This window comes from Siphateles boraxobius, unplaced genomic scaffold (genome assembly GCF_051911475.1).
Source record: "Siphateles boraxobius isolate OS27281-9 unplaced genomic scaffold, OSU_SipBor_1 130, whole genome shotgun sequence".
Taxonomy (NCBI): Eukaryota; Metazoa; Chordata; class Actinopteri; order Cypriniformes; family Leuciscidae; genus Siphateles; species Siphateles boraxobius.
Window position 1 is genome coordinate 23,154,851 of NW_027508734.1, and position 22,395 is coordinate 23,177,245.

General features: G+C 43.4%; 1 protein-coding gene across 3 annotated transcripts in view; it reads left to right on the forward strand.

Moving 5' to 3' along the window:
* kcnc1a (potassium voltage-gated channel, Shaw-related subfamily, member 1a) overlaps nt 1–22,165 on the forward strand; it is an 80,330-nt gene extending 58,165 nt beyond the window's left edge. Inside the window, exon 4 of one of the 3 annotated variants that reach the window (XM_077228702.1) lies at nt 21,025–22,165. In XM_077228702.1, coding sequence (XP_077084817.1) covers nt 21,025–21,089 — 65 coding nt within the window. In that variant the 3' untranslated portion in view covers nt 21,090–22,165. Of the gene's footprint in view, nt 1–13,166; nt 14,476–14,964; nt 15,494–21,024 lie in introns of those variants that run through there. The other 2 variants (XM_077228700.1, XM_077228701.1) reach the window with 2 other exon arrangements.
* The last annotated feature ends 230 nt before the right edge of the window (nt 22,166–22,395 follow it).

Sequence of the window (22,395 nt, forward strand, 5' to 3'; positions counted from 1 at the left end):
TTTAAAGGGGACCTAGTATGCAACATTCACTTTTACATGGTGTTTGAACATAAATTTGTGTTGGCAGTGTGTGTACACAACCAGTGATAAAAATCCACTCACTCTTTTATTTTTTATCCCCATAAATCAAGCAGAGTCTCAGAACAAGCTGTTTGCAGATTCTGGGCAAAGTGACGTCACATTGCACAGGCCACGCCCACAACTGTTGACGGACTCTGCCGTATTAGCATAGACCCCGTCCTAAGTGGGTTGTACACTGTCTGCCATTTTCTCCAGGCCGTAGGCTCAATACAAAGGGAAAATACAAAACACAGGTTTTGTAAAAAAGTTGTTACTCAAGGATAGATCAGTACCAACTGTTCGTGATCCAGCTTTCAGAGCGTGCACTTTATTAAAATCCATCAGAGTTGTTTTACTGATTTTTTTTGTTTGACCAGTTTATTAAGCACCCCCCAAAAAGGGCATACGGTCTGTATATATTTGCTTTTTGTTAGTTGTAACGAGTGGTTTTGTGTAATTCGCTGTGTATGTTGATAATATGCAAGGCAGAGGAAGAGTTTATGGATAATACTTTAATGCATACTTCTTGTACTGTGTTTTATTCAGCTCTTATGATAATTTTCTGGAGTGAAAACGGACGCTTCATCTTTTATGTGATGTACAATAAACTTTAAAGGTGCAGTGTGTGATTTTTAGCGACATCTAGCGGTTCAGCTGCGAGTTGCACCGAGGGCTCAGCCCACTGCTCACCCCTTTCCTTTCTAAAATGGGACAAACATATCGTCGTCTGAGACAGCAGAGAATAGCCTTGCCAGAGTAAGCCAAGAGTGTGTAACATTGTCATTGTTTCTGTACCACAGTCCATTATAAACCACACCATGGATAAAGTTTAAAAAGCCATAGTCAGGTGAGGATCAAGGGTCTTAATATATAATATAATAATAGTAATCAGCTGATTGTCTCACAAACGTAACCAGCACATTTCCCCCCACATAGCAAACCCATAATACAGCGAGGGAGAAGAACCACATGAAACTATATGCAACTATATATTTTTTTCTAACAGGGTAGTAAAAGTTTAGCTGGCTAAATATGAGCTGTTACTGTGGCTGAGCTGGTTAAAGCGTAAAGCCTTGTTTAAACTCGACGCGTCCGCATGAGCCCAAAGGTGCGCGCGGCAAAAATGGCATGATTGTAACAGCGCGCGCGCCTCCGCATCCCCTAGACACTATTTACTGCACACAATAGGCTTTTTTCTCTGATTTTGAAAACTCTTCGCGATCGACTTAAAATGCTTCCAAGATCGACTTGTCGACCGCGATCGACGGGTTGATGATTCCTGTAACTTTACTGTTTTATGGTCAATGACAAGAGTACTAATCAGCTGTCTCACGAACGTAACCAGCACATTTATCCCCACATAGCAAAGCCACAACACAGCGAGGGAGAAGAACTAAGTTACATGAAACAATCCAACCACATATTTTACACCACTGACAAGGGAAAAGTCACTACTCACATGTTTATGGCTAGCTTCTAGCTTTCTGCTGCTTCTCTTTCAAGGCAGAGGTGGGCACAAATACATCAAAAACTATTTTGTTACAAAATACAAATACTAGCTCATGAAATGTAACAAAATAAAATACAAAATACTGATGTGAAAAATGTATTTAAATAAAATACAAGTAATTAGTATTTTGAAAATACAAAAATACTCCCACAATAATCTTAAGTCTTTTTTTTATTACTGAAAGGTCAATAACACAAATAGTAGCAATAAGACAAATATGAGAAATGTGTAAATTCAAAATGGCGAAGTAGCAAAATAAAAAAGTATGGGCATTTCACTAAATCTCTACAGGGCCTGAACTAGCTCCCTCTGACGTATATGGCATGCATAGCTAAGTTCACATCAATGGTGTGGTAGGCTGCCCTTAATAGCAAAGCGTGTTTGGTGTAGGCAACGTAGCCATATTATCACCGTTACTCTTCTCGTGCCTTAAAGGACAAGTTCGGTATTTTGCACTTAAAGCTCTGTTTTAAGATCGTTTCTGATGAAATAGAACGGTTAAGATTGAAATTTAGACACATGCTGCTGTCCCGAGAATTTTAGGTTTTTGTGTAGCCACCCGCTCGTCCTGATTTTGCCAAGTGGGAGCTGTCCTGAGACCAATATCTTTATGATGACCCTGGGACAACAACTGCCTCAGCCAATCAACGTTTATGATGTCATCACCGTGTGCCCAACCCCGTCGAGTCCGCCAAATTTAAACAAACAAACAAAAAAAACACACCCCTGCCAACAAGTGCACAAGTTACAAGGTAAGACCAACGGCTATTTACATTCTCCTATTAATTAACAGCAGTCTTTTACTGCGACTAAACATATTTGTTTTTTGAATAACGTTAGCATTTTTCCACCATTGAAGTAATATAACGCATATGTTGACGTGCTTAACAGTAAAATTGCCAGCCAAAATTGATCAGCATCGCTGACGTTCTGGCTCAAAAAATAAAAACAATAGAAGATGAAAATACTGTTTAGATGTTTAACGTATAGTTTTTATAGTGTGCCTAGCTACAAAAAAAAAAAAGACGACTCAGGGAGAAACGTTTGAATTAGCTTATTTCTAATGTTGTCCTCAGACCATCATATATGTTGACCTCAAGTCATCACTGATTTATTCTGTTACATGATGTTGTCCTCAGACCATCATATGAATATGTTGACCTCAAGTCATCACTGATTTATTCTTACATGATGTTGTCCTCAGACCATCATATTAATGTTGACCTCAAGTCATCACTGATTTATTATTACATGATGTTGTCCTCAGACCATCATATTAATATGTTGACCTCAAGTCATCACTGATTTATTCTGTTACATGATGTTGTCCTCAGACCATCATATATGTTGACCTCAAGTCATCACTGATTTATTCTGTAACATGATGTTGTCCTCAGACCATCATATGAATATGTTGACCTCAAGTCATCACTGATTTATTCTGTTACATGATGTTGTCCTCAGACCATCATATATGTTGACCTCAAGTCATCACTGATTTATTCTGTAACATGATGTTGTCCTCAGACCATCATATGAATATGTTGACCTCAAGTCATCACTGATTTATTCTGTTACATGATGTTGTCCTCAGACCATCATATTAATATGTTGACCTCAAGTCATCACTGATTTATTCTGTTACATGATGTTGTCCTCAGACCATCATATGAATATGTTGACCTCAAGTCATCACTGATTTATTCTGTAACATGATGTTGTCCTCAGACCATCATATGAATATGTTAACCTCAAGTCATCACTGATTTATTCTGTTACATGATGTTGTCCTCAGACCATCATATTAATATGTTGACCTCAAGTCATCATTGATTTATTCTGTTACATGATGTTGTCCTCAGACCATCATATGAATATGTTAACCTCAAGTCATCACTGATTTATTCTGTTACATGATGTTGTCCTCAGACCATCATATGAATATGTTGACCTCAAGTCATCACTGATTTATTCTGTTACATGAATAGAAGCACATTCGGCTTTCATTAACAATAAAATTGTATATAAATCAAATAAATCAATAAAAATAAAATGTTTTATTGTCAAATCAATACAATTTAAAATGCCCATCTGATAAAATTGCAAATGTATGTTTATAACAACATGCTGTGAGAAGTTGCTTCTCTTGTAGCTTCCAAAGAAGCAGCCTCTCCCCCAACCGCCAGCAAGGTATACATTGTGTTAGATTTGAAAACGTTAAAAATGAAACATGGTTAAATTACATCAAATAAGGTAAAAAAAAAAAAAATACAAAAAAAGCATACCTTCCATTGTGTGCTGTTATTGCCACTTGGTGTCCTTTAGTCTAAATACAGAAGCAATGATAAAGACTTATTATAAATATGATTATTTTACAGATAGGTCTACTGTGAGGTTATATCATCAGGGAAGCAATTGTTGGAGCACATTTTATTATATTTTATTGATCTGGAGTGTTAACTTGAGGTCAACATATTAATATGATGGTCTGAGGACAACATCATGTAACAGAATAAATCAGTGATGACTTGAGGTCAACATATTCATATGATGGTCTGAGGACAACATCATGTTACAGAATAAATCAGTGATGACTTGAGGTCAACATATTCATATGATGGTCTGAGGACAACATCATGTAACAGAATAAATCAGTGATGACTTGAGGTCAACATATTCATATGATGGTCTGAGGATAACATCATGTTACAGAATAAATCAGTGATGACTTGAAGTCAACATATTCATATGATGGTCTGAGGACAACATCATGTTACAGAATAAATCAGTGATGACTTGAGGTCAACATATTCATATGATGGTCTGAGGACAACATCATGTTACAGAATAAATCAGTGATGACTTGAGGTCAACATATTCATATGATGGTCTGAGGACAACATCATGTAACAGAATAAATCAGTGATGACTTGAGGTCAACATATTCATATGATGGTCTGAGGACAACATCATGTAACAGAATAAATCAGTGATGACTTGAGGTTAACATATTCATATGATGGTCTGAGGACAACATCATGTAACAGAATAAATCAGTGATGACTTGAGGTCAACATATTCATATGATGGTCTGAGGATAACATCATGTTACAGAATAAATCAGTGATGACTTGAGGTCAACATATTCATATGATGGTCTGAGGACAACATCATGTTAGAATAAATCAGTGATGACTTGAGGTCAACATATACATATGATGGTCTGAGGACAACATCATGTTACAGAATAAATCAGTGATGACTTGAGGTCAACATATTAATATGATGGTCTGAGGACAACATCATGTAACAGAATAAATCAATGATGACTTGAGGTCAACATTAATATGATGGTCTGAGGACAACATCATGTTACAGAATAAATCTGTGATGACTTGAGGTCAACATATTCATATGATGGTCTGAGGACAACATCAGAAATAAGCTAATTCAAACGTTTCTCCCTGAGTCGTCTTTTTTTTTTTTTGTAGCTAGGCACACTATAAAAACTATACGTTAAACATCTAAACGGTATTTTCATCTTCTATTGTTTTTATTTTTTGAGCCAGAACGTCAGCGATGCTGATCAATTTTGGCTGGCAATTTTACTGTTAAGCACGTCAACATATGCGTTATATTACTTCAATGGTGGAAAAATGCTAACGTTATTCAAAAAACAAATATGTTTAGTCGTAGTAAAAGACTGCTGTTAATTAATAGGAGAATGTAAATAGCCGTTGGTCTTACCTTGTAACTTGTGCACTTGTTGGCAGGGGTGTGTTTTTTTTGTTTGTTTGTTTTAAATTTGGCGGACTCAACGGGGTTGGGCACACGGTGATGACATCATAAACGTTGATTGGCTGAGGCAGTTGTTGTCCCAGGGTCATCATAAAGATATTGGTCTCAGGACAGCTCCCACTTGGCAAAATCAGGACGAGCGTTAGCACCCCCCCACCTCCACAATGGTTTCATAGGGGCACTGGAAGAATCATTCATAAAACGCATTAAACTTTAGTTTACAAAGACGTGAAACTCACCAAGTGGTCTGGGGTGTTCACTGATATGCTCACTGAAAAATCGCTGCAAAAGATGCTTTCCAACAGGTGTTTTATCATTCGTTGTAAAACTGTGGACCTATTTTTCCAAACGCCTCACAACCGGACATTCTTCCGCTGAGAGCTTGAATAATAGACACTCCAGCCCAGTTGGTGGCGATAATGCACCTTTGCCAATGTTTGGATAGCATAGCGTAGCCTACGCTATGAGCCTACGATACCGCGACTGGAAGACTAACGTTACAGAAAGAATACAAACAACCCCATTTCCGTCTCCGGCGGCGGAGTAATACCATACCTCACAGAACAGCCTATACAAGTCAATGGAGTTGGACAACAACTATGATAAAACCTGTTGGAAAGCATCTTTTGCAGCGATTTTTGTTTAAAAATAACAGACCGAGAATTTTCGTCACAAAATCAAAATTCCATTTTAATCATAATATATATGATTAATCATATTAATCATAACATGTGTGGGTTTGTTTTACACACGAGACTCTAACTGCCCTGACCGCGTATGCCTTTTCCATAGTAGAATCGTGCTGCGTGCGCAATTACTGAAAAACGTCTCAGGTTACTATTGTAACCATAGTTCCCTGAGAACAGGGAACGAGACGATGCGTCCATCGACGCCATGGGAACGCCCCCAGCGTGACTGCGTCTGAAGCATCTATGTCAACTAGTCCAATGGAAAGAATGAGCGTCACGGGCGGGTGACGTCATGACCAGGATATGATAAAAGCACATCCGGTGCAAACCGGCATTAGCTTCGAAAATTGCCGAAGCAAGCCGATCACAGGGATGCAGGAAGTATGGCAGGGTGACGCATCGTCTCGTTCCCTGTTCTCAGGGAACTATGGTTACAATAGTAACCTGAGACGTTCCCTTACGAAGGGAACTCAACGATGCATCCATCGACGCCATGGGAACGAGAATACCCAAAGCGCCAGAATTCCAAGTACCTGAGTGTCAGTCTGTTGTAACTAAGCACTAAGCACCTGAGAACCTGGGGCAGCATCCAGGTCCAAGCTGTAAAACCTCATGAATGTGAGCGGTGAGGACCAGCCCGCCGCATCACAAACGTCTTGGAGAGAACTCCAGATAATACGCTTAGAAGCCATACTCCTAGTGGAATGAGCCCTGACCACCAAATGGTTGGCCAGAAGACTCACAAGCAAGAAGAATAGTCTCGACTATCTATATGCTCAATAGGTTGGATTTTCTCGACAGAGAAGTCCGATGAACATAATTGTCCAGTGCTCGCACTGGCACAAGAGGTTCAGCTTTTCCTGGTCCGAAAAATGGGGGAGGACAGAAACCTGCAGCACAATAGGCCTCGGAATAATGGTAGGCACCTTTGGAACATATCCATGTTTCGGGTAAGATTGCCTTGGCCATCCCGGTGCACTCAAGGCAGGTGGGGACCGAAAGGGCCTGAAGGTCTGACTCTTATAGGGACGAAATAGCTAGCAGAAAATAGTCTTAAAAGAAAGGAACTTCTCTGAGACCAAATCTAAGGGCTCGAAGGGAGCCCCAGATAGGCCTTCTAGAACTATTGCAAGGTCCCAAGCCAGCACCTTAGTGCAAGTTGCATGCCTCAGCCTCAAAGTGCCACGAAGGAAACGAGTGATCAGGGGGTCTCGACCCAAAAATGTACTACCCACCAGGGCGTGGAAAGCCGCAATGGCCGCCACACATATTATACCTTAAGCGTGGAAGGACATAGACCTGATACAAAGCGTTCTTGCAGAAACTCGAATACTGTGTTTACTGAACAGTTAACCGGATCCCACTGACGCTGGTAACACCAAGAAGTGAAAAACTCTCGAAATAGTGAATATAGTTTCCTCGTAGCGGGAGCTCTGGAGCTTAGAATGGTCTAAACAACCTCGGTTGAGAGACCACTCTCTATGAGTTGGGCCCCCTCAGAGGCCAAACCCACAGTTCCCAAATCCCCTGCCGGGGGTGCAATATTGCATCCCCTGCCTGAGACAGAAGGTCTCTCCTGATCGGGACCTCCAAGGGAGGTCCGTCGAGGAGAAAAATTAGGTCCGCAAACCAAATTCAGCTCGGCCAGGGTGGTGCTACTAAATAGGCTTATTCCATCCTGGCGGATTCACTCCAGAACTCCTGGGAGCAGAGCAACGGAGGGAAATGCGTACAGACGTAGCCTCGGCCACGTCTGCACCATAGCATCCAGCCCCGAGGGGACTGGTTCAGTGAGGGATAACCAGAGTGGACAGTGCGTCGTATGCTGAGACGAGAACAAATCCACTTCTGCCTGGCCGTAAAACTCCCATATTTGCTCCACCGCCTCGGGGTGGAGTCCCCTGGCCTCAGCCCCTGCCTAGACAGGGTGTCTGCTCCAATATTCTGGCCCCCCCTGGAATATACACTGCCCTCAGACAGCGTAATTTCTTGAGGGACCAAAATAAGAGGCCACCAACGTGTTGTCTGTGGGTCAAGAACCAGAGTTTCCTCCATATAACCAAGGCGCGGGGATACTGCCGCGTGATCTTGATCGTAAGGAGTGGGTTTCCCCTCAGGGAGAACCCTCTGGTCCTGAGCCACCTCTGTAAAGGTCTCACGTACAGCAGGTCAAAGGGTATCACATTGGACGCTGCTGCCCTGAGGCCTAACAGTCACTGTTCCAGAACAACACATGATGGCCCCTCAGGTCTGGGAGGAGATTTCTCAACGCATTGAAGACGACCATCATCTCTAGGCAATTCATGTGCCAAGAGAGATGATGACTCCTCCACAAGCCCTGAGCTGAGCGGCCTTCCAATACCGCTCCCCAGCCGGTGAGGGAAGCATCTGTCGAGATCACAACTCGATGGCAAAGAGCTCCCAACACCGGACCCTGGGTTAAGAACCAGTGTTTCCTCCATATAACCAAGGTGCGGAGACACCGCCGCGTGATCTTGATCATACGAAGTGGGTTTCCCCTCGGGGAGAACCCTCTGGTCCTGAGCCACCACTGTAAAGGTCTCATGTACAGCAGGCCAAAAGTTATCCCGTTGGACGCTGCTGTCACAAGACCCAACAGTCTCTCTAACTGTTTTACAGTGCGTGACTGGCCTAGCCTCAGCTCTTTTGTGGCTGTTAGGATAGCAGCTACACGAACGGGCGACAGAGTGGCCCGCATCGTCACTGAATCCCATACCACACCAAGGAAAGTGGTTCTCTGTACTGGAGAAAGCACACTCTTCTTGGCATTGAGCCTCAACCCCAACATCTGCATAGGAGCGAGAACGACACCTCGGTGCCGAACCGCTAACTGTTCTGATTCCGCTAGAATCAGCCAGTCATCTATGCAATTCAGAATGCATATACACTGCAGCCTGGCGTGGCCAGAGCTGCGTCTACACGCTTCGTGAATGTGCGGGGTGATAGAGCTAGACCGAAAGGAAGTGCCTGATACTGGTGTTCTTTGCCCCAAAGAAAACCTCAGGAACCTCCTGTGCTGAGGGAGGATGGAGATATGGAAGTATGCGTCTTTTAGATCTATCGTGAAAAACCAGTCCTCGGATCTGATTTGAGTCACGATCTGTTTGAGTGTCAGCATTTTGGAATTGAGTTCCAGCACCAAACACTCCAACAGACGAAGATATAGTATGTGACGCAGCTCTCCATCCTTTTTTGGAACAATGAGATAACGACTGTAAAGACCCGACGCAATGTCGGGTGAGTACACCTGCTCTATAGCTTCCTTTGCTAACAGGGCCTTTACCTCTTGCTCCATTACCAGAGCCTGCTCGGGATGCACCACTGTGGGCAGCACCCCGTTGTAACGAGGAGGACGAGAACCAAACTGGATTCTGTATCCTTTCTCTACAATCTGCAGGACCCAATGAGAAATATTCGGCAGAAGCTTCCACGCTGCCAGAAAATTTACTAAGGGAACCAGCCTCTCGAGGCTGGTCTCTGGTGTTATCGAGACAGCCAATTCCGGAGCCTGAAACATAATGGCAGGAACTACCTGAACTGGCCGCTCTAAGGCCCCCCTCAGAGGGCGCGAAACCGATGCTGTGCCGCAGCATAGCATCAGCGACTCGCTGGAGACCGCTGCGCCCTGAAGCACCGAGGGTGGCAGGGTTGGCAGAAGGGTCTCGTGAGGACCCCGAAATGGAACGGGCACCGTAAAATGAGGTGTACACCGCTCCACTTCGGTCGGGGCTGTCCTCACAGGCCTGATGCGTGAACATCAGGACCTTTTTTTTCTTTTGAGCCGCAGCCTTCTCAGCGTGAAGAACGGTCCTCGGATCCGGCTTCTGCTTTGAAGGCTTTGGCTGCTGTGTTGTGTATGAGAAACTAGACGGCTGGAGCTGCTCACGCCCAGCAGCCCCAGGGGGTTGGACATAGCGAGGGAGAGATTATCTTGTATCTTTCTCTATGATTCCCATCAAATTGAGCCAGAGGTGTCTCTCAGTGACCACAAGGGCTGCCATCCCTGAGAGATAAATCTGTGGCCCGACGGAGTTCTCAAACCCCATCGGGCCAAACTCCCTCACTTCTGTCCAAATACCGCAGCAGGTCAGCCTGATATGCTTGTAGCACTGCTATGGTGTGCAAGCAGGCCCATGCTAGACCCACTGCCATATATGCTTTTCCCACTAGATTAAAAAATAGTTTTCTTTAATGGTTTTGTGAGAGAAGCCGACGCCTTCAGGTACGATACTGAACCGGGAGACAGATAGCTCGCAAGCGTCTGTTCTACCCGGGGTATAGCCATACCCTCTTAACCCCCAAATATCTGAATATACATGAATGTGGGGGCTAAAAGACAAGAGGAGTAAGGCTTTTTCCATGATCTAGACAGCTCGCTGTGCAGATCGGGAAAAATGGAAGGCCCCGTGATGGAGGTGGAAAAATAGAGGGAAGGAAACTCGTTTAATTTATTTTATTTTTAGGACGAGTGCCCCCTTATTTCTGCTGGCCATAAATATTTAATTTATCTACAGCCTTAGTAAACACTTCCACCAGCTTATTATTTTTTATATATATTTTTTATATATATTCACTTTATTTTATATATAATATATAAACTATCATATATATATATATAGGCTATATATATTTCTCATACGCTGGGGAAAGAGATGGCAAATTCACTTCCCCCATGATTGTGTCACTTTCAATGCCCAGCACATCTACCTCCTCGGAGGTAGAGCACTGAAGCATTGATTTCTCTCTCTCCCCGGGCGGAAGAGACCGCAGCGCGGGCTTCCGAGACCGGCGAGAGAGCACTGGATCCCTCGTGGAAAGGGAGGAGATAAGATCCGCGGACCCGTCTCCAACCCCGTAAAGAGATCCTATTCGCGATCCACAGGAATGCATTCTCCGCGCTGCCTCGGCAGACGCGGGACCTGCCACCCTGAGAATTGCGAGCCCGGCCACTTTCCTCGAAAAGTGACAGGCGGGAGCGGAGCATGCGAAGCGAAAGCTTCTCACAATGTTGGCAATCAGCCCCCTCGGAGGCTGATACCGCATGCTCTACTCCCAAACACATCACACAAAGCTCGTGTGTGTCCCTACTCGTTAAATAGCGCGAGCAGGGAGAACACAGAGTTGTGCAATTGTTTAGTTTCCATAAATATATATATATCAGACAGACAACAGTAAATATAACAGACAGTTTGACACAGATCGCTTGCTGAGGCAACAGAAGCTGATGCCGGTTTGCACCGGATGTGCTTTTATCATATCCTGGTCATGACGTCACCCGCCCGTGACGCTCATTCTTTCCATTGGACTAGTTGACATAGATGCTTCAGACGCAGTCACGCTGGGGGCGTTCCCATGGCGTCGATGGACGCATCGTTGAGTTCCCTTCGTAAGGGAACAATAGGATTGCTGATTATTTTATACAAAATCAATATCAATGTTTCTCATATGTAATACGTTTACAAACGTGTAAAAACTGCAGATGGATGTTATATTGTGAACGCTTGCTTAGCATGGAGATTTCAGTGGACTGACAGACGCGCTGTTTCATAATAGGTAGGGCCTAACGTTATGATGTCATTTTATTAATGACAACACAGTGCATTGATCTCATAAGGCACAAATATTTTCTCTTTAATGCCGTTCAGTGTGCATTATGTGTGTGTGTAGACTGTATATTTTTCACAAAACAATTTACCTTAATTCCGTTTTTAAGAGTTCAAAACTCATTCACTTCTTGGAGGGAGCCCGGTCTACAGGGTGTCACGTGATTTTCGTGCATCTAACCTGGACATTGGCAACCACAGATAGAAAATATGGCAAAATCATTTACTATGGTGATTTTTCTTAAGTATTTGAGTATTTGAAAAACTCTAGATACACTCCCTCAAAATATTTTGTTTTTATTTTTTCCACACCAGCAAAATACAAATTACAAAATACACTAAAGTAATTAGATACGTATTTAAAATACATTTAATTGAAATACTGCCCATTTCTGTTTCAAGGTAGTGACGAAACGCGCTCTGTAGCGCTGTTTGTTCGCTGTCGGCTACGGTAGAAACATGAGGTCACAATATGTCGACCTTCATAGAAGGGGGTGCCCGCGGTTATGTAGATATTATGTTCTCATTCTAAGGTAATAAAAACATTACGGTTTATTAAGTAAGTTCTTTATACACCACTGGAAACATAGTTATGGATGTCATATTGCATTTCTGTTAATAGATACTCAAAATTTTTACACATTGCACCTTTAAAAAAATTATTCGGACGAGGTCCGCTACAACAGGCTTGTACTAATAGTGGATAAAAGCAAGATGACAACATAAGTTATAACCATAATTAAACTAAACTATACCTGTTCTATCTCCATGCAGCATATATTCTTTGGCTCTGTATGCATCATTGTATAAGGCTGAACACCGCTACTGACCGTTTCTGACATTGTTAGTGTGTGAGATTGTCCTGTTTTGTTGTCGCAAGAGCTCTTGAAGCTCCACCCTCTTCTAGAAAAGGGTCTGAAAGCACCAGCTCATTTGCATTTAAAGGAACACACACAAAAGTGGCAATTTTAACATGCTATAAAAAATTATCTTTAGGGTGTGTTGAGCTAAAATTTCACATACACATTCTGGGGACATCAGAGACTTTTTTACATCTTGTAAAAGGGGGAATAATAGGTCCCCTTTAAAGTTTCACTTTCATTTGTTATTTTATTATATTTCAAATACTACTATCAAGATTTTTCAAATGTAAATAAGATGAGACAAGGAGTTTCCAAAAGAGTACCTTCCCTGCACGTTCAGATCCTTCCACAAGCCACATTTCTTCAATCTTCTTTTAAGATAATGTAAATAAGTTTTTTTTTCACACCACGCTGCATTACGTCTAACTCATATTAACACACATACAAGTGCCTTCTGGGGCCAACCTTAATATTCCCTTTTTTCTGTTTTTCTTTGTTGTTTGTTTGTTTTTTTACTTGTTTCTTCCACCACTGTACATGCCTGTGGTCTGTCTCTATGTTTGTACCTCCTTCCATCTCTCCCTCTCTCCCGTCTTCCTTATGCTACCCGATTGGCTCATAGCCGGAATGTTCTCAGGGAGGTCAGGGGCGGAGCCGGCCGGCCCGACGCATGGCACACAGGGTTACCCACTGCTGCAGCTAGGCTGGGCGCACAGCCCAGAAGACGGCCATGCCAGGGTCACCACCTGATATCCATCCATGTTTCGCTGTCTTACACAATAGCATTCAAACCGCACACAGCAGCCTTAGATAAATAAAAGGCCCCTACATGCTATGTAGCTTCACAGGCTGTCAATTAACTTTAACAGGCTGTAAATTAATATCATAATGTAGTGATATTAAGACCAACACGTTTTCATATAGTCTGACACCACTGTTCTATACATAGACTTCAGATTGCATACAGAGCGAACTTTTCACAACAATTACACCACTTACAACGACAACATAAACCTGCGATTTCTGATCATATTCAAAAGAATTTCCTGCTACTGGCCACCAATTTTTCATGTGATAATTTTCTAACTAGTAACGCTGTCTGTCTGTGTCTTATGACATGTTGCTCTGTGTGAGCATGCTCTGTTTGACTCCAGATCTTACCTACTGCCAAAAGCACCACAAGATCATCACCAAGCAAAACTACACACACTGTTCCCAACAAACATGTTTATTTGTCTTTGTGTTTTATATATGTTTGTGAGTGTTTTTAGAGATGTGTGTGTGCATGTAGTGCTTTTTCAGAGTTCTGTTTTTTTCTGTAGCATTATGTTGTGCATGTGTTGGGACAGTGCTACGGTCCTTGCCGCAAATCTGTCCTGATGCCTGTATGGTATTGGATGAGAAAGTGAAGACTTGGTTTTGCACAAAGGCAAATAATATGAGGAGATGTAATATACACTACTGACGTGTGACACCCTCTTTCATTTTGAGTCAAAAGTCGCAATGAGCCGTTAGTGGAGAAATGTAATAAGCAAAACAATACTTTATTTTTAATAAAAAAGCTTCTGCTTTCAAATTATGTACATTTTAATACAAATTTCAAACAATTACAGAATGCACATAAACTGATCATTTATTTTTTACTACTAGTTGTAGCACAAATAATAAGCAAAAATTAATGAACATCAGAGAGGGTTTGATACAGTACAATTTATCAGCATCATCTTTCAAGTGATCGCCCAATAAATGTTTTAAGATGTCAACAAAACTACTTATGTCACCAGATGATACAGTTTCCTCAGGTAATTCATTCATGGTCTGTAGCTTGCTAGAAAAAAAATTTGTTTAAATCATAAATATATTAAAAATATTCAATGTATTATAAATGCTTTTATGTTACTGATGTCTTAATTGTTTAATTTATGTTCTAATTCTGGAGAAAAAAAAAGTTTGAAAAGAAACAGGTTTTCATGACAGCCACCATTTAAATAATTATAATTATAGCATTTGAAAGCAGATACTTTCCTTTTTCATTGTGCATATACTCAAAATGTTTTCGGTCAAAATTACTCAAAATTATATAATTTAAACTATGGAAAAGTGCCTGAAACTGTGGGTCTGACCCTGACAAATCAATAGACTGGATTCTCAGTTGCCTTAATTTCAAATTTATGAGTTAATAATACTAGATTCTACTAACAACTTTAGCCTTGCAATCCACAGCCTTCTTTGCTCACTCTAATGCCAGACTTACCAACCGATCTTTGTGCATGCCCTCACGCAGAGATTGCATGCAATCTTCAACCCTTTAAACCTGACCCATAGCAGCAAACATTGTGTGGAGCAAACTGACAGATGTCAAGACGAAACCTTTGAGTCTCAGCAACTGCCATGTGCACATTTCTCTCCACTAAACCAAGGTTATCAAAAGTCCCGAAGCCTGGGCACCATAACCAGCAAGGCCCGAACACTGGCCGAGGTAGTATCGATGTCCACCCGGTCCTGCGGCCCACCTGTTCTCCTGCGGAGGTCCCATTCTCCAATCCCCTCCATTCTCTGAGAAATGGAGCAGTGGTATAGTTAGAGTTGTCTCCCTGGGTCTTCTTCCTGCTCTGCTGCCTTCTGTTCTCTGCTGCGTTTGCCTTTTTCTGGATTGTCTTGTTCTCTGGTCCTTGTCTTCTGGAGCTGTCTCCTCCTCTCCTCTTCTGTCCGCTTTGCTTGTTTCTTGTCTTTAAACATACAGAATCTTGACTCACACAAAGCCATCAGAGAAAGAAAACTTCCAAGAGATCTCAGGGAAATTTTTAAGGATTCCCTACTTACGAGTGTTTATTAGACATAATAAAATAACTGGGATGAGGAAGGTAAACCTTTCTTTATTTATAAGAATATTTATACGTATGTAACCCTGGTTCCCTGAGAGGGAACGAGACGCTGCGTTGAGACGCGGTGGGTACGCTCTGCGTGATTGCGTCGTGAAGCACGTGTATAATAAGTCCAGTGGAAGAGCTAGACGTCATAGGCGGGTGACGTCATAGACCAGGAAGCTATAAATCACACCTGAAAACAGACCGCGACAGCTTCTGAAAAAGCCTGAAGCAAGTCGATCAGGGCATGCAGGAAGTATGGCAGGAAAACGCAGCGTCTCGTTCCCTCTCAGGGAACCAGGGTTACATACGTAACCTGAGACGTTCCCTTTCAAGGGAACTCTAGCTGCGTTGAGACACGGTGGGAACCCCATACCCACTACGCCATAAAGACAAATGCCTGTTCTGTGTGAAGTCCTTGCGCACACTAAGAAGCAAGCAACCTAGCCCCAGGAGTGGAGAGGTGTAAGTCATAAAATCTGACAATGTATGTGGTGAGGACCAGCCTGCCGCATTACAAATGTCCTGAAGAGGAACACCCGAAATTAAAGCCTAGAGGCAGCCATACTCCTGTAGAATGGGCCTGAATAGCCATAGGTGAAGGCTGTCCGGCCGCTTCATAAGCAAGTGAGATAGCTTCAAGTACCCACTTGCTCATTATCTGTTTAGATGCAGGGCAACCTATCTTAGGTTACCCGAAGCAGACAAATAGTTATTCTGATATATGCCACTGAGCAGCTCTGTGGACATACGCATCCAAAGCCCGGACAGGGCATAACAGATTAAGTTTTTCCTGATCTGGGGTATTAAAGGTAGAGGACAGAAGGCCTGGAGCACAAATGACCTGCACATTTAGTAGGGACCTAGAAATACAACCTCACCTGGGGTGAAGAAATACTACCACCAAACCAGGTGCAAATCCAAGTACGTGCAGGCCTCAGCCTCATGTACCATGGAGAAGACGAAATTAAGGATCTCTCCTCAGAGATAACCCAGCAAAGAAACATTCATTACAGAAATCAAGTACTGTACCAACAGGGCAGAAACAAGATTCAGAAGGCGTTCTCTGCACCAGGCAGAGAACAGCATATTTAGTCTTCTCGTGGAGGGAGCTCTACACTGGAGTATGGTCTCCACGACCTTGGTCGAGAGACCTGAATCTATGAGCTGGGCCCCCTCAGAGGCCGAGCCGACAGTATCCACAACTCCAGAGCTCCCAGGAGCAAAGATATCGGGAAAAGCGTATAGGTGTAGCGGCAACCACACCTATTACATCACATCCAGTCCAAGCGGAGCTGGATGCGTGAGGGAGAACCACAAGGGCAATGCATTGTACAAGCGATGCGAAAGGTCGACTTGTAGTTTGACCGAAGTTTTCCCTAAGAACCTCCACCACCTCGGGGTGAAGTCTCCATTCCCCGGGCCACAGCCCCTGCCTCAACAGGATATCTGCTCTGATACACGAGACCATCAGTGTGTTGTCCGGACCCTTCGCCGAGCAACCACTCATGATTGGCCCCGACTTGTGAGGGAAGCATCCGTCGATAGCAATATGCGTCGAAAAGAAGCCCCCAACACTGGGCCTGGGCGAGGAACCAAGGTTCTTCCACATGACCGAGGCACGAAGGCATAGCCGCGTGAACTTGATCATGCGAAAACGGATTTCCCCTCGGAGAAAACCCCTTGGTCCTGAGCCACCACTGCAGGGGTCTCATGTACAGAAGGCCAAAAGTAAGTAGGTTGGACACAACTTTCATGAGCCCCAACCAAAGACCTTTCACCGAGCGACGACTCATGACCGCCCCCCATCCTGTGAGGGAAGCATCCGTCGATAGCGTGACACGTCGACAAGAAGCCCCCAGCACTGGGCCCTGGGCGAGGAACCAAGGTTTCTTCGACATGACCGAGGCACGAAGGCATAGCCGCGCGACCTCGATCATGCGAAAACAGATTTCCCCTCAGAGAAAACCCCTTGGTCCCGAGCCACCCTTGCAGGGGTCTCATGTACAGAGGCCAAAAGTAACTACGTTGGACGCAACTACCATGAGCCCCAACAGTCTCAGAGACTGTTTTGCAGTGAGTGACTGACCTAGTTTTACATTCTTTACGGCTGTGAGAATCGCAGAAATACGTGCAGGAGACAGACGAGCTTGCATTGTTGTCGAATCCCATAATACACCTAGAAAAGTGGTCCTCTGAGCTGGGAGGAGTACACTCTTTTTGGTGTTGAGCCGCAACCCCAACCTCCTTATGTGGGACAGAATGACATCTCGATGTTGAACTGCCAAAAGCTCGGACTGAGCTAAAATCAACCAATCGTCGATATAATTTAATATGCGAATGCCCTGGAATCTCAGAGGAGCCAGAGCTGCATCCACGCATATTTCAAAAGGTGCGGGGTGATAACCTAGGCCGAATGGAAGAACCCGATACTGGTATGCTTCGCCACTGAAAGCAAACCTCAGGAACCTCCTGTGATGAGGATGGATAGATAAGTAAGCGTCCTTTAAGTCTATTGTGACAAACCAGTCCTCGGACTGAGTCTGTGACACAATCATATTTAGCGTAAGCATACTTTGAACTTAAGATTCTGAAACCTGCTGTTTAATTGACGCAGGTCTAGAGTAGGACGCAAGCCCTCATTCTCTTTCGGAACAATGAATTAATGGCAGTAAAACCCTGACTGTCTGCCGGGAGGAGGAACAATTTCTACAGCTCCTTTTGCAGAAGTGTCAGTACTTCCTGCTCCATAACCAAAGCCTGCTCGGGGTCCACCACAGTGGGGAGGACCCCTAGAAATCTGGGTGGACAAGAAACGAATTCTGAACCCTTTTCTATAGTGTGCAGGACCCACCGAGAAATATGTGGCAGTAGTTTCCACGCTGCCAGAAATTCTACTAGGGGAACCAATCTCTCAAGACTGGCCTCTGGATTTGGTTGAACAGTCACTATGGTGCCCTGAAGCGGCGAACCGGCAGGGAACAACCGGACTGACGGTTCTATGACCCTCCTCGGAGGACCGTATGGGGACGCTGACACCTCGGTGCCCTGAACGGCGAACCGGCAGGGAACAACCGAACTGGCAGCGCTGCGACCCTCCTCAGAGAGTTTTACCCCGGAGGGCGCCGAGGAGAAATGATTTCTCAAAACCGTCGCTGCCCCGGAGGAGCCCTCAGAAGCCTGGTAGCCTCGTTTTTTTTGTTTGTTTTTTTTCTCGACAGGACTTCCTGTCAAAGCTTTATTAGAGATGACAACAGTCCTCAGATCTTGCCTACCTCTAAATAACTTAGTTCCTACGACCCTCCTCGGAGGATCATTGGAAAAAGCAGGCACCTCGGCACCCTGAAACGGCGAACCGGCAGGGAAACCGAACTGACTGCTCTACGACCCCCCTCGGAGGATCGTTTGGGGACACTGACATCTTGGTGCCCTGAACGGCGAACCGGCAGGAAAACCGAACTGGCAGCGCTGCGACGCTCCTCAGAGAGTCGCACCCCAGAGGGCGCCGAGGAGAAACAATTTCTCAAATCCATCCCTACCCCGGAGGGGACCACCCTTTAGAAGCCTGATAGCCTTGGCGTCAGGGCTTCCTATTTTCCAAGCTTTTTTAGAGATAAAATAGTCCTCAGATCTTGCATATCTCTAACTAGCTAGACTGCTACCGCCACCCAAGTCCTTCTCGATTGTGGAGGAGCCCAAATGACGATGCTCGTTTTGCACACTGTGCTGCGAGGAGCTTAGTAGACCGAGACTGCTCCGCCCAGCAGTCTCAGGAACATTAGATTGGTGAGGAAGAAACCTCTGGAACGCCCTCCCCAGAGAGTCGCCCCCCCAGAGGAGAAACGATTTCTCGAAACCGTCCCTCCCCAGTATAGTTTATCTGTTTTTGCACGACGCAATTCTCGAATAGCGTCAGTGCTGCAACCTCACATTCATTCAAGTCTTTATAATTTACCTACCAGCGCTGCCAAATAAATTTTTTTATTTTTATTTAAGATGGCTGGTGGGTAACGTCGGGGTTAAAAATGATGACGCCGACTTGAAAGAGAGAAAGCTAGCAAGCGTCTCTTTAACCCGAGGCACTGTCATACCATGATACTTAATACCCATAGCATTACTATAGTTAGACGTTTGGGCATTAAACACATAAAATAGAAACCGGCTTATTCCACGATCTCGACACCGTGTGGTGTCGAGAACAGAGTTTTTTCTGTTTTTAGAAATATTTCATCTAATAAACTCTTTTTATTTTCACTCTCATAATGTTCAGCTGGCCAGAAAATATTTAACTGGCAACAGCACTAGATAAACCTCCTTTTAAAGCTCCTCTTTATTCAACAGAGTAATGAGCTGACTTATTTATTCATTTATTGAAAACTCAAACATCTGCCTTTTCTTAATATCTTTATTTGTTTTGTTCTCTTTTTGTACGATACCAATTCCTCGGAACTGGAAATCGCCAGCACTGGATCTGACAGGTTAAAGCTGAGATAGGGCGGAGCCCGTCCCAACCCCCGCTGTCAGATCCGTTTGCGAACCCCAAAATGCGAGTCGCCGCCGTGCATCGGCAACAGCGGGACCCGCGCGGGGAGCGCAAACCGAACCGTCCTCCTCGAAGAACGCCCGGCGGGAGCGGAGCGTCCTCACGGACAGCTTCTCGCAATGCTCACAGTCAGCCCCCTCGAGAACTGACTGTGGCATGCTCCACTCCCAAATAGTAACAAAAAGCTGATGTGTGTGTCCCCACCCGTGATATAACGTGGGCAGGGAACAACACAAAGCTGCTTGCTCTCTTTTGCCATGATATATATATATATATATATATATATATATATATATATATATATATTGCAACTTGACAGACAACAATAAATATGACTAGGACAGAATACACAGATCGCTTGCTGAAGGCGCAGAAGCTGTCGCGGTCTGTTTTCAGGTGTGCTTTATAGCTTCCTGGTCTATGACGTCACCCGCCTATGACGTCTAGCTCTTCCATTGGACTGATTATACACGTGCTTCACGACGCAATCACGCAGAGCGTTCCCACCGCGTCTCAACGCAGCTCGAGTTCCCTTGAAAGGGAACCTCCCATCAAATGATATAAATCATGATTTTTTTTAGATTTACAACGAATATTTAAATCCTCTCCCGTCAGAGTATATTCTTGCATAAAACCTTTCTGACATCTGGAAGACTAAACAATCTATCCTCTTATCGGTTTCTTTTTTGTTTAGTTTCCCCATTTTATTTTTACTATACTTCCCCTTTGCTCTGGAGTCTTGCTCCCTTATTTCTTTATCACCTCTTTAATGAGACCCCAGGTAGGAGGTATCAGGACTCTCCTTTTCTCTCCTCCGCTGTCAACGGCAAATGTCTCTACTTCCTTTGCAATTCTTTCATTTTCCCTTTGCATTTCTGTCCATCTCTCTTTCTCCAAACTTTTTAGCCCTGGATTGTAAAAGCAACCCAAATGAATGTTTTTACCATACAGAAAAAAAGGAAGTCTTATTTTCTCAGCCCATTTCTTCATTCTGTGAGCTGAATGAAAACAAGGCCCAATGGCTGGATGACCCTGAGCAATCCCATCCTCCCCTGTATTTTCTACTGCAGATCCATGCAAAGAGGACACTGCCCTAGTTAAGTATATGCAGTCAGAGGTGCTTAAAGTGACCTGAGAAGGCAGGAGCATCTCAAAACCTTCTCCAGCCTTGCTGGACTCCACAATGGCCAGAGGGATTTCAGGCTGGAATCCAAAGGAGGGATGTGTATGTAGAGGTAAAAAGAGCACAATAGAGGATGTTGCCAGTCGACGCAGTGGCAAACGTTTTTGATTCCGACAGTGTGAGGGATCTCATGGACCAGGACTTTTATAAGGAAGACCTTAAGGACCATCAACTGCAGAGTGACATGAATGGATGGCTTTAAAGCCAGCAAAATGAGTTTATAATCATAATACTAATGATAGTACCTGCAGTGACAGATTTAGTGGACTCTTACCTGTTCATTTTAGCATGAGCTGCATGGTGTTACATTAAAAAAAGAGGAAAATAATCTATATCTGTTATGAATATCTGTATAAAACAAATATTTTCTTTCAAGAGTTCTTGACTTTTGCAAAATTGACATGTAGCCAAGCCATGGATAATGAGATTTTCAGAGACCATGTTCTTTATTTCAGCATCAGATTTCTTTCATGTTATTCTGTCTTTGTTGCTAACCACATGACTCAGCTCTGGTCACATTGACCTCACATTCTGAATGAGATGCTAGTGGTTACTGCCATGAGATCGATTGTAAATTCCACTATTCAACATTGTTTCTGTCTGGCATGCTTGTGAATCTGGATCTTATAGAGAAAAAACAAAAACTGAGCAAAATGAGTTATTTTTCTGTTTCATGTCATAATTATCAGTGAATAGATCCTGTGGAAAACTGTCGTACGCAAATGTTTATTTCACATATCAAGTGCAGATTTTTGACAGTGTTATTTTTGGAGAAAAAACATCAAAAATAAGAAAAACGGCATCCTGTCGAGATGTTTTACATTTTCTCTCATTACTTTTAGGTACTAAAACACAAAGAAAAGCAAAAAAGACAGATGTATATTTACATTATAAGAGAATTGTATGCAATTGAGAACTTTGGGGGAAAACAAATGCATGCACTATGTTATGCAACAATAACTGCATAGAAAAACAGAAAAACATGACTACAATCATAGCATGAAATAAATTTTGTATGAAACTTGTTAGAGTGCTTGGGGTTTTTCTTTCATTGATTGCAGTGAAATGTTTCTTTCATTGGATGATGTACCAATACTCCCTTTGACCTGAAGTTGACAGGCACAAAGAGCTGGATTGGAAGTTATTTGATGCAAGTTAAATAGGGTTTCCAAGTGGAGCAGCATGGCAGACTGCACTGATGAGCATGCTGATGAATTAAACCACTAACATTTGAAGGAAACAGTGAAACACCTGCATG